The following is a 13037-nucleotide window of genomic DNA, read 5'->3' on the forward strand; positions in this document are numbered from 1 at the left end:
CCTGGGCTAATGTTTATGAATGGACTCTCATTTAGAGCTATTACTTCCTGTGTTGTCAGAGTTCACATGCCTCTGGCGTGACCTTGGCGTGAAATACCTCACTGTGGGTTACACAGCATCAGAAAACTGCCATGCTTGGTCATTGAACCCTCTCTCCCTTTGGGTCCTGAGTTACTTCCCTTACCCCTAAACCATTAGTTGTCCATCCATCATAATTCATTCATTCAGTGGTGTCACACTGACTGTATCCGCCAAATACAAAGAATGGTTTATACATCAGACGAGCTCTCGGGAACCAGCTTCTCTGATGTTGAATCCATAGCTAAGATGATACTGAGTGTAGGGTATACAGGGTTCAGTTTTTTAGCCTTGTGATCATATCAGAAAGGAAATTCCTATCTCTAAGCCAAGGCTTGTGTTTAGCTTGTGTATTTCTCAAGTTTTGCCATTGTCCTGTAGTGATAGTGTCTTTATATTGATATGAATGTTGCTATTGACAATACCACAAAGGGACATGTTCATTTAGCCACAGCAGTCCACTCGTTAAGCACTGAGAACATTTTCTGTGTACTGTTAATGTGGTGAAAAATTATTTACATTTATTGGTTTAGCAGACACGTTTATCCAAAGCAACTTCCAAGACAGGCAGAGTACAAACCAAGCAAAAAGCCATATGAAAAATGATTATTGTTATTAAGCTATTTGTGTACTGTTTGTATGTTATGAAACCTATTTTTTTCTGGTACAGGGTCTGTGTCATGTTGTCTGATGAAAACGTATTCTGTTTTCACAGGGTGGTGATGCCAGTGATCCAGAGCTGTATGATGGCTTTGCCCTCCGCTCAGGTTATCTGGAACAGCCTCACAGACATGTTTGTGAGCCCGCTTTTCCACAGTGCTGGCAAGTGCCTGTCATCAGTCAAAGTCAAGACTGTGCAGAACTGAGAGGAACGCAACCAACGAATCAATCCAACTGCCCCCCCCCCCCTCCCAACCAACCCCAACCCCAACCCCACCCCACCACCCCACTCCAACCCTTCCAAAAACTGGACAGAGTTCATACATGGAGCACAGGGAGGGGAAAGAAAAAGATTTTATTTTTTGAAAGCAAGTTATTTTTAGTCATTCCAGTCGTCTTTTGCAATAGAGAACGACAAACCCTGTCTGAGATAGGGATAAATTGTTCCAACAGCACAATGCACATATACTATATGTGTTAATAAGTGTGTTACTCATGTATTGTATATACTGCATAGCAACCAGCTGGGATTTAGAATGTCATACCTCAGAGCAATATTGAGTTTTCTGAACATAGTGTTCAGGATAGATGCTAAGATGCAGTATATTGCATTATTTCTGCAGGCTTACTTGGAGTAGGCAGAAAACTTTTCCTCCTGCTGTGTTAACCTTGCTTTTTTTTTTTTTTCAATTACTCGAACAATAATGCACACAAACGTAAAAGAGGAGTAAAACAGGGATTGTGTCTCTAATTTATTATTTATGCAGCTTACAGTTTACAAGTTTAAACAAGGTTTTTATCTTCATTAGCATGACGTAAGAGAATTAACCTATGAGAATTCATGTACTGTAAAGATAATGTTATGTTGGGCTGGTATATGCAGGGTAGAAGATCATATCGAAGACACCATCGAACAGGTTCTGTTTGTGACTGTTTGGTACATGACAACAGGACAACGCCGATGTGTTTTGGTTCATGCTAAGCACCAAAGTTAAATTTAAAAAATTTTATGTGTAAATAAGGAAAAATGTGCTCTTGCGGTATATTGTTACTGAAGACCCAAGTTTTTGTATTTTGTTTTTGTTTTTAAATGATCAATGTTTTCTTATGCAATCAGTTTCCATAGCGTTCTTAGGCATTGCTTAGCACATTTGCATTTGAAATGCTGCATCCTACACTAGCTTGTGCCTTGTTAATACTCACACATAGAGTGGATTGAAGGCCTGTTTGTGCAATGGAACACGAGGTATTCTGGATTTGTTTATCCGCTTTGAACGATGAGATGTAGCAAATATGCTGAAAATGATTCAGCTCGTTAGGAAAGCCGAGAACATCAGAGCCAAATTTTCTCTCAACTTACCGAATAATTAAAAAAAAGATCTGATTTGAAGATAATGTCTTGATTTGTGTCTTACTTTAACATGCATGATGGAAACTGAACAGTTGATTTCAGGCACTCTCATAAATCATCAGAGCTTTCTCTGTAGAGGACACATTCCCACTGGCACACACACACACACACACACACACACACATATATATATATATATATATATATATATATATATATACCTGCATTAAACCCCGGAGGGCATGCAGCTTGTGCTAAGGAAAGTCAAGAAGACTGGAATGTTCCACAGGAACGCCATAAATCTGCCCGAGGACCGAAATGACTTATTATACAATGTCGAGTGTTGATTTTTTTGTTTTTGTTTTTCAGGACGCGAACTGAAAGTCAGTCACATATAATGTACCATTATGTCACAAGTGGGGAAAAACTGCAGCACTTCTTTATTAGCAGGCTAAAGAAAGCAGAGATACTTATTTGACACTATGATTGTTTCAAGCACTTCCATAAACAACGTTGTTTAATATAGAAATAGCAGCAGAGTGTAGAATGTGCGTGAGCCAAGAGCGAGTTCGATGTATCATGTACACGGTAAATGTGCGCAATATGTCTGTACGATGTAACGTACTACTCTACTGCGCTACTAGCATCCCCACCCCCACCCCTTGCCACATTAATCTAGGCAGAAGCAGAGCTGAAGTTATGTTTGCATGTTTTTCCATGGTCTTTCATCCATAGCAACCTTTGACCTTGGTAAACAAATCATTTCTGTACACCTGCCGGTGGAGCGCGCAGTAATGCGTTTACGCAGCTGTCTGGAATGAAACAATACTCCGTGTTAACAGACATTTTATAAATGTGTGAAATATTTTAGACTTTCAGTACCAGCGACAGGCCACTTTCGGCACCATTCCGAACCAATGATAAATTGCTTTGAGATGTTAGATGGAATGCAAACGTTCTCGTGTGTCGAAAAATATACACCTTCCTCTTCACTGAAAATGGACACGAGTTTTTTTTTTAAGCAAGCAAGGTTTCCTCAGCCTAGGATGTTACAGAGGTAAATTATGTACTGCAATAGTGGAAAATTCACGTCACTCTCCCTAACCAGTGCCGCTGCGTAGCCTTGAGTGGCTACGTCTACGTCTTGAGTGGCAGCCTAATAGCGGGTGAAAGTTTCATTCCTTACAGGAGAAAGTTGTCTTCACAGGTGATAGGAAAAGAGTCCTATTCACTGCAAAGAAGTGAAGTGAAGCGTTTCATAACTTTTAATAACAAACTAAACGTGGGCTGTGCGTAAAGAGACTCAGGTAAACTTGAAAGGACAGGGTTTGGTAATACCAGTCTCTCTAAAGGACTCCGAGTCGTACGCAGTCCCCACGCCTCCCACATAGCTTCCTCTACAAAGTTATTGTGTCTCTTCGACAAACTAATCTGATAGCACTTCAGGCGCGGGACAGCATGACTGGCGGACTCAAGGACGGGGAAACAGACGAGGTAGGGTTGTCTCTGCTCTGCCACACGCCGTGCTTCAACAAGGGTTATATTAACGGGTGAAGTTAGACATGTTGCGACCAGGAATGAAAGAACTGGTGTCCGTCAGAGCCTTTACCGCTGTGCATTACACAAATATACTCTCTATTTTTCACCATTTGCACTAGAACACCGTATTTGCACCAAAATACCCTACTGGCAAATTTTCGCTCACGTTTGCCAGTTTTCGTCTTTTATCTTTTTTGGCAAGTACATGTGAACCTTTCTTCCCTTCACTCGAGCCCTCGCCTGCATTCCTGTTAGTACTACACGTTCTTTCTGTCGACACACACAAATAGCTTTAATACTACTGGCGTCTTAACATATTTTCACAATGTTCCTTTTTTTTGTAAAGGTGATGTGCCGTTGCGCATAGTGCGTAAAAGGTAACGTGCAGTTGCGCACCAAAATTTAACACATACTTTAAATACTTATTTTGACTTTCTTTTAGTCTTAACGTTTTCTCTAGCAAAAGTAAATTTTTATTAACAAAAATATTAGCATTACCGCTCGTATTTACAAACGCGGTGCTCGAGAACAAGACCGTTCCTAGCGAGTCAGCGCGTTTACTTAGTAGTGTTTGATGATGCCCTCTTGCGGTGGGCAGCGGATTTGTGTTACAGAGGGGTGTGGTGCTAAATTCTATCCATTTAAAACCATCCTGTGCAAGGGTTGTCTGCTGAGTTTCGCCCCGGTCTCCCCTCACAAACCTCAGACTTTTCCTCTTTTTTTGTTTCCTCTCTGCATCGTAGGAATTTATTCATTCACCGTTCATTAGGAAACAGGGGAATATATATAAACCAAATAACAAGATTATGGATAACGACAGTATCAACGAAAAAAACATGCAGGATGTCCACACTAAGGAAATCGACCTTGTAAATCGGGACCCAAAACACATAAATGACGATGTGGTAAAGGTAAGTAATATAACATTTTTGTTTCTCTCTAATGTAAGGAAAGTAACTGGTGTGCATGAGTTCCTGTGAACTTTTCCGTGAGTGTCTTGTTGAGCTGTGTAACTTAAGACATGGCTCTTTTAAATTTTATTTTATTATATCATGTATTCACGTTATAGTTACTGTATTACAGTTTAATTTAAACAATTCAATCTCAACTGTTGAGACGAAATGTCAGTGCCACTAAAAAAGGTAACAAATTTGTAGTTCATGTGTGAAATGTTTGTACTGAGCCATTGCGAGATGGTCCGCGATAGGGACGAAGAGAATAGTGCGGCTCCTGTATCTTTTTTTCCTTGCGTTTCAGCGTACAGTCGAACATCGTTGACAGAAGCTGTTGAGAGATCAGGAAAATCCATTTTAGTTAGAATTGGGACAGATTAGTTTATTTTCTTTCTTTTTAGTAGTAAAGACCATTTTAATAAATTTGGCAAGTTTGTGGAGCCCATCCTGAATAGATGTTGTCAAAAATGAAAAAGCAAGAACTAGCAGCTTCATACTAAAACTTTTCCCTTGTTTCACTGCCTTGATTCACTGATGTCATGCATTCACAGTAAATAAAGAGATAATAAGGAGGGAAAGAGATTCCTTTAAAAGTCAATTTCCTTATCTTTTTTGTCAGTCAGCATGCTAGCAGAAGCGTCAGCAGTTTGAAGTTTTGACCTTAGCTGATAATTGAGGGAAACACCCATAGTCCAGTGCCCCAGAGCTTGTTTGTACTGTAGTGAGTACCTGTGAAATCCTCACTGCTTTCTCTCTCTCTTTCTCTCTCTCTCTTTCTCTCTCTCTCACTCTTGTTCTCTCTCTTTCTCTCTCTCTCACTCTTGTTCTCTCTCTCTCTCTCTCTCTCTCTCTCTCTCTCACACACACACACACTCTCTTTCTCTCTCTCTCTCTCTCTCTCTCTCTCTCTCTCTCTCTCTCTCACTGCTCTCTCTCTCTCTCTGTCGCATGCTCTCTCTCTCTTTCTCTCTCTCTCACTGCTCTCTCTCTCTCTCTGTCGCATGCTCTCTCTCTCTCTCTCTCTCTCTCTCTCTCTCTCTCTCCCCCACTACTTTCTTTTCCCAGCGTGACAGTGAGTCAGCCTCCCCATAGACACTCGAAAAAGAACTTATGATTTGTCCACAAATGAAATCCACAAGGCATTCACTGTAGACTGCCAGCATTTTTTCCTCTTTAATTTATTGCAGTGTAGTTTATTGGCTGACGTAAACTGGAGTTCAGTGTAGCTAATCATATTCATTTTAGATATCATTCCATACTGTATTAGAGATTATTTAGGCCATGAATGAGGACCATGTTGTTGCCTTAAAAGGGGGTGCACAGAGCTTCTTACAGAGGTCTTACGTATCTGGAGGGGAAAGGAGGGAATTCCTGTCCCACTATTGCTGCAGTTTCTTTCGTCACACTTTGGGAGAGATAGTCATTCCAGCGCGGCCAAGGCCTTCCTCCAGCACAGCCGTTTGACCTGCAATGCACAGAGCGGTGCAGCTGCAATCCCTCTGCTAATCCACATCAAAGTCCCCCCCGCTGCAGAGACACATGCACGACTTTCCCTCGGAATAGAACATTTTTCCCCTCGTAAAAAAGAAACGTTCCTTTAATAGCAACACTGGAGCAGGATCGCTGGTGGGACTGGGGCCAGTACGTGGTCTGTGGCCAGAGTGCTGTTAAGGTCTCCAACTAGTAATTACAGCCATTACTATCCCGGCACGTTCAGTTATTACTCTCATTATTTTCTGTGAGTTGGTGTTAGGATAAAGTAAAGACTTTGCATTGCATAGACAGAGTGGTTGAAAACCTAAAGAAAACGTCCCGATGAGAGATGATGCCATACATTTAGGAGAGTACTGTGAAGGATCCTCTCTGTTTATGTACACAAACCCATTAAAGATTTTGTTTCAGGGTGGGCATGTTTTACTGTGATGACAAATGCTCAGAGAAACAAGGACCGTGTATGTCTATGAAACCATGCTATTTTCATCTGTACTACAAATTAGGCATAGCTCCTTTGGTTGAATTGAATTTAAAGCTGAAAAATGTACTTTTGTGTCTTTTGACATGTTAATTTTCATTTTTAACCTTTTTAGCAGTTTTATGTGTACATATACATGCGTATAGATCCTGTTTGTGTTTTTTCCCCTTTCCTTTCCTGAGTTTTGTCTCAGCTCCTGAAGCAGGTGAACTCGGAGGTTTTAGTTTAGGACAGCAAAAGCCCCACACAGAAAAGGACTCTCAACATGTAATTGTTAAGCAAATATTTGCTTTAATGTGGCTTTCTGCAGTGAGGAAACAGGAGGATGAGGTGTCTTTTACTGCAAAGTATATTTTTCCACTTTGTAATCACCATGTTTGTCAAAATAAAAGCTGTAGGTACTGGAAGACAGATGGGAAGGGGTGTTGTGGGGGTAGAGGGGTGTCCTGCTCAACTTAAGCTCATGGTTCATCCCGCTCAGGGCTTGGCCCTTTTACACAATCCAGAGAACTTCCCGACTTCTCAGCGCGATCTCTATGGTCTCACATTCTACAGTTTATGTCAGGAAGCAGGCTCGCAGTCCGGGTGTGTTGGATAAGTTGCATAGCAACAGCAAGTTGCCTAGGGCCTCCCAGTATAAATAAATTGAAACACTTAGAGAGCTGTATCATAGTATGGACCTGTCTTCTGTGGTATGTGGCGATAAAGCTATGAGGGAAGGAAGAGGAGAAATGCCTTATTCACACTGTAACTATCACACAGGGAGTTCTGGAGTGACATTGACTCACACCATAAATGCCTGCTTAAGGCGAAGGCAAAGATGGCTGGACTTTGTAGTAAAGACGCTTTATGTAAAGATGTGCAAGTTTAGGTTGTGTGTCTCTGGCTGTTATTTTCAAAAGCTCCTCAGCCACAGTACTGAAACTGGTAGACTTCTGATGAACACTCGCGAGCAAGAGTTTTATTTACACCACAGTAAACTCCTATGGAAATTTACTTTTAATTCGTCATGATGTGGGAGTACTGTTTGTTCTTGGCTGCGCCCTCATGGAAAGTCTGTATCCAAGCACTCGGAAGGTTCCAGAGCCGCTTTTGTTTTATGTTTCCCCCTATAAAAATTTATTTTATATCATACACACTCAAAACTGTTAGTGATTTACGAACCGTGCGCATTAGAAGCCATTCGTTTTTTGAATTTTAGTTTTGACTTTTGGCCACTTACGTCTGAATGAGGAAAGACAAAAGCATTCTTACTCTGACCCATCCTTTTCCTCCGACAGGTTGACTTTGAGGAAGTGATTGCCGAGCCGGCGGGAACCTACAGTTTTGACGGCGTGTGGAAAGCCAGTTTCACCACGTTCACGGTGACCAAGTACTGGTGCTACCGCCTGCTGACGGCACTGGTGGGCATCCCCCTGGCGTTGGTGTGGGGCATCTTCTTCGCCATCCTCTCCTTCATACACATCTGGGCGGTGGTGCCGTGTATCAAGAGCTACCTGATCGAGATTCAGTGCGTCAGCCGTGTCTACTCCATCTGCATACACACCTTCTGCGACCCCTTGTTTGAGGCCATGGGCAAGTGTTTCAGCAGCATTCGCATCTCCACCACCAAGGAGGTGTAGTAGTGGGTGGAGGAGAGGAGGAAATGGGTGTGCGGGTTGGGCCGTGGGGCGGGGGCGGGGGCGGGGGCAGGGGTGGGGGTGGGCGGCGATGGTGGAGTGAAAACCAAAATCTGGAATGAGGGAAAAAAATGCATCCTCCACATTCCATGAGACAGGATGAAACGAGGAGGACAAACACACAGTTTTGAAGGCCACACATGGGTTAGTCTTCACTCCTCTTTGTACCCTCTTGTCATCATCCACCAGCCTGGGGTTCAGCACTGGGGCGGCAGCATGTATGACAAGAGCTTAGAGATCTTTTTGTTTTTTTTTATTCTTTAAATTTTTTTTTTTAAGTCTTAGGGTTTATCACTGCAGGAATACCGTATCAACCTCCCCCAGGTTTTTTTTTTGTTTATGTGTTTGTTTTGTTTTTGGGTTTTTTTTTGCCTGCTTGGACAAGGCTCAGTTCATTCATTCATTCATTCGGTCATGTCATGTCATGCCATGTCACAGTTCAGCTGGTAACATCTAGTGTTTTAACATATTTCTGCCTGTCCTGCTAAATGAATCTGTTTTTTTCCCGTATTGTGTCATTCGCTGCGGTTTTAGCATGTGGACTGGCTGGGGTTATGGGATGGTTGTGTGTGTGTGTGTGTGTGTGTGTATGTGTGTGTGAGAGAGAGAGAGAGAGAGAGAGAGAGAGAGAGAGAGGGGGTGGGTGTGTTCCTGCTGATGTAGAGAATGCCTGTCACTCTGTGTGCTGACATTGTTCTGTTGATGGTCATGATCATGGCAAGGATGACCCCACCGAACTCTCCGTCAACTCAGCATAAACTAACAAAGAGACAGCCCGGCAGCCTACGTCACACACTGTTCTTCATAACCCACAGTCATGGCAACAGGTTTTTGTGAGCATGTTTGTGTGAATGTGTGTTTTATGTGTTACACAATTGTGCACGCTAGCAATACAGAGCAGGTGTGATTTTTGTGTGTGTCTGTGTATGTAAAAAAAGAAAGAAAAGAAAAAAAGGTTTAATCATCTTAGTTCCAAAGACTCATCACCTGAGCTTAACCTAGGAACAATGACCAAACAAGAACTTCATCAACAGTGAAGACCAAAATGTCTGGTGTGAATGAACATTTTCATAGCCTAGGCAAACTCATGCTTTTCCTCTAAGCTCTCTCTCTCTCTCCCTCTCTCTCTCTCAGTGAAGATGAAGAACCTCTTTTTTTTGTTGCGTTTGTTGCTGTTCTTTGTTTTAAATCATGAATTTATATACTAGCTAAAATGCACCGTAATTTTTTTTTAATGCTTGAAAGCTGAATTTATTTTCTGATAGGCTCCTGTCTTGTTTTTTTTTTTTTTTTTTTTACATTTTTTTTGTCTTTTGTTTGTTTGTTTGTTTGTTCACTGTGGCATACACACTGGCAAGGACTGGCATCAAACTGAAACCTTTGACCCCAAAGACTGCTGCTAAAGTGGGGGGTGTGTTAAACAGGCATGAAGCTCACTTTTAACTGTCATCTTGGTCTATCTGCTGTCTTTGTGGAATTTTTTTTTTTTTTTTTTAAAAAAGCATATGTTGCTTGAATGGGTTTCTCAGCTTAAAGAGAGACCATATTTTTATATAAAAAAAATGGAATTCTTTTTTTTCCCTCTTGCTTTTACTGTACACACCACATCACGCTGTGCACATTAAAGAAAATTTAATATAATCTTTATTGATTGTCTTTCTAAAATGGTCTTTTATTGTACAAAGACAAAGAAACAACGTGTTTCATCTCACAGTACAATATTTTGTCAAATTTACTAAAATTTGCTTCATGTAATGTTTTATGCACTTTTGGACTAGGGGGCCCCATGCCTTTGTGTGTCATTCATCAGAGCTCCTCTAGAGGGCAGTAGTGCCCCCTGGATGACAGATCTTCAAAACCAGGCAACTTAATATGGTTCTGTATACTAAGGGTTGACAATGTTTAAAGAGTCGACCGTCTGATGAAAATAAACAGGCAAACTGAGGCGCACTCAAATGCAGTCTTCTCACGTCTTTCCGTAAAACTGTTTATCCATTCTTAGCATTCCTCAAGCGAGCTTTTGCGTTTTCATCAGTTATACTTCAAAGAAGTGAGCCCTGGGTCCCTGGCCTTCGTCTGGCTGGCATTGCGGTGTCCTTCAACAATGCCGAAGTTCTCCATCAAGGGTCTCTCCTCCCCCCCTTCACAAAACAGAAGCCTTGAAAAAGGAGTGTGTTGAGTGGCTCCACTTGCATAAACAAAGGATTAAATAATTGAATTCTTCGTCAGGTTTGTGTTTTGAGTTCAACACTGGTAATCCTGCTTTTGTGACTAAAGTCAATAACCATGACAGGTGGGTTGTGTGGATTAAGTCCTAGGTTACATTTGATGCAATAGTTTAAATTAATGAGACCAGTGATCTAGTTATGATAAGGGCATTGGAAGAATATGGCACACAGCAACTAACATTAAAATGCAATCCTTATAGTACTGCCATGCTACAGTACAACACAAACGCAAACAACTGTCAAACAACAAGTCGAGTTTCATCACATTTTCATCTTCATTTTACAGAGAATAGTAGGATTTGTTGCATTTTATGATATCATTTTAAACAATAATTCACAAAGTGATCCGTTTATCTGACATTTCCAAAGCTGTGCGTGTGTGCATAAATTTCTATGTTGCACTTCTAAATTCAACCAGCGGGTGGCAGAAAAGTCGCTATGGCAACCATGCGAGAGCAAAAACAATAAATAGTTCAATGATCTCTCTCTTCCAGTGAAGATTTGGATCATTTCATCTGCCTTTGGTTACATAAATATTTCATTCTGGCTGGAGCCAGTTCAAATTTAGAGGGTTAGCCCCCTACCCCACCCCAAACAAGTAATCTTAGTGCTTTAAATGAGGGTATCACTTCAGTTCACTTCATGACTCTTTACCAGTCATCCCTGCTGGGGGAGGACCATTTAGGTCAACAGTTACGAACAGTTTACATATTCCAGAGCTCTATAAACTGTAAAAAAAAAACAAAATAAAACTAAACAGTTAAAGCTAAAACAGTTCAAATGTCACCCCTGTAGACAGCAATATGTCAGACCTAAGTAAACCAATCATATAATAATATAAAGGCGAGTTATGCTTATTTACTGTTAAATTAGTGAGCGCTGTGTAAACAGTTAGTCACAAGGTTGTGGTGCCACCTGCTGTCTGTTTATATTGTTGCGTGTATTAACCAATAGGTGATCACAGGCTGGGTTCCCTTGAGTCATATTGATGTTTTCAGTGCACAGTAATCTGACACACACTGGACTGTATTTTAAGGGATAAGTTTACAGAAGACATGTTCTGTTCTTGGGCGGCATGGTGGCACAGTGGTTAGTGCTGTCGCCTCACAGGAAGAAGGTCCTGGGTTTGCTTTTTGGCCGGGCAGCCGGGGTCCTTTCTGTGTGAAGTTTGTATGTTCTCCCCATGTCTGCATGGGTTTCCTCTGGGAGCTCCAGTTACCTCCCACAGTCCAAAGACACGTAAGTTAGGTGAACTGGAGATACTAAATTGCCCCTGGGTGGGAATGTGTACGTGAATGTATTTGTCTGTGTGTCTGCCCTGTGACGGACTGGCAACCTGTCCAGGGTGTTTCCCCACCTTTCACCTAATGACTGCTAGGATAAGCTCCAGTATCCCGTGACCCTAATTAGGATAAGCAGCTTGGAAAATGAATGAATGTTCTCTTCTGGCTGATGGCTGCTATACTAACAGACCAGTAGCCCACATGTTGCCTGAAAGTAAAAGTCTCTTCTTTGATTAGGTTTTTCTTTTAAATCTGTATCCTACTTTTCTTTTGTTTTTACCTCATCTCTGGTACACATGACTCACTGGAAAGATGATTTATTAGTGAAGTGTAAATGTGTAAACCATGTCTGGTTTTCCCTGTCTGCCCTGGAGGCACAGGGACAGCTGTTTCTCCCCATGACAGATTTAAGAAGGGAAGTAGTCATCAGAGTGGAGTCATTAAGCTAGGAGACTGTTGTTTCCAAACATGCTAATACGCGCACACACGCACACACACACACACACACACTCTCTCTCTCTCTCAAACAGCACTGCAAAAACATCTCTGTTTGTGTCATACTGATTTTTTTTTCTTTTTCTTTTTGTATTTCAAGCCTTTGTTACTCACAGAGACTCTTATACTGTAATTGTCTCACCCTGATCTGAAAATAATCATTTTAACATTTTTGTTCTTTAAATGAACCTGAATTTGAAACAAAAATGATAAAGCCAACAATCTCTTACTAGTCATGATGACGGCTGTTTCTCACTGTTTCAGGTTTAAGGGGGTTAGTCATCAGATTGGCATAGGTTAATCGGGAGACTGTTGTTTCAAAACATACCTACCCACACACACATAGAGACACACACACACAAAAACGTGTGCATACACACACACACACACACACACACACATAACACGCACACACACAAAGAACAGCTTTGCAGAAACAATGCTTGTGAGTGTAATAGCTTTTTGTTTGTTTTCTTCTGTCTGAACCCTTAGTTCATAGATGTCTCAGTCTGATCCAAAATTTCCATTTCAAAAATGTTTTAAATTAAATTAACCTGAATTTGACTTTTTTTTTAAGGAGGATAAAGACAGCAGTCTCTTGCTAATCACAATGATTTCAACTGCTGGTTTACTAGTCCATTACATTCAGAGTTCGGATTCCCAAAATTTAATCAGGAGTGAACACAATTCTGACTTACTCAATGTTTTTAATACTTACTGTGTGCATAGTGTTTCATATTATGATATCATATCATTACATGGTGTAAAATCATATCCTGACAGAGGGAGTATATTCTAG

The 13037-nt window shown here is 41.2% G+C and overlaps 2 protein-coding genes across 2 annotated transcripts in view; both read left to right on the forward strand.

Annotated features, from left to right (window-relative positions):
* Window positions 1–2120, forward strand: part of cav2 (caveolin 2) — a 3814-nt gene extending 1694 nt beyond the window's left edge. The window contains exon 3 of the mRNA XM_030779672.1: window positions 794–2120. Coding sequence (XP_030635532.1) covers window positions 794–944 — 151 coding nt within the window. The 3' untranslated portion in view covers window positions 945–2120. The remainder of the gene's footprint in view (window positions 1–793) is intronic.
* A 1279-nt stretch (window positions 2121–3399) lies between these two features.
* On the forward strand, window positions 3400–8619 carry cav1 (caveolin 1). The gene is made up of 3 exons (XM_030775248.1): window positions 3400–3583; window positions 4372–4539; window positions 7834–8619. The coding sequence occupies exons 1-3, from the start codon at window positions 3548–3550 to the stop codon at window positions 8173–8175; spliced, it is 546 nt and encodes a 181-aa protein (XP_030631108.1). The 5' UTR covers window positions 3400–3547; the 3' UTR covers window positions 8176–8619.
* Window positions 8620–13037: the final 4418 nt, after the last annotated feature.

Source organism: Chanos chanos, chromosome 1 (assembly GCF_902362185.1).
Source record: "Chanos chanos chromosome 1, fChaCha1.1, whole genome shotgun sequence".
NCBI lineage: Eukaryota > Metazoa > Chordata > Actinopteri > Gonorynchiformes > Chanidae > Chanos > Chanos chanos.

What these genes read in the sequence shown, in the direction of transcription:
- cav1 (XM_030775248.1), top strand. Translation starts at nt 3,548, where the DNA reads ATGACTGGCGGACTCAAGGACGGGGAAACAGACGAG. An exon ending in AGGACGGGGAAACAGACGAG is followed by an intron (nt 3,584 to 4,371) that starts GTAGGGTTGTCT and finishes TCTGCATCGTAG; the next exon opens with GAATTTATTCATTCACCGTT. An exon ending in TAAATGACGATGTGGTAAAG is followed by an intron (nt 4,540 to 7,833) that starts GTAAGTAATATA and finishes TTCCTCCGACAG; the next exon opens with GTTGACTTTGAGGAAGTGAT.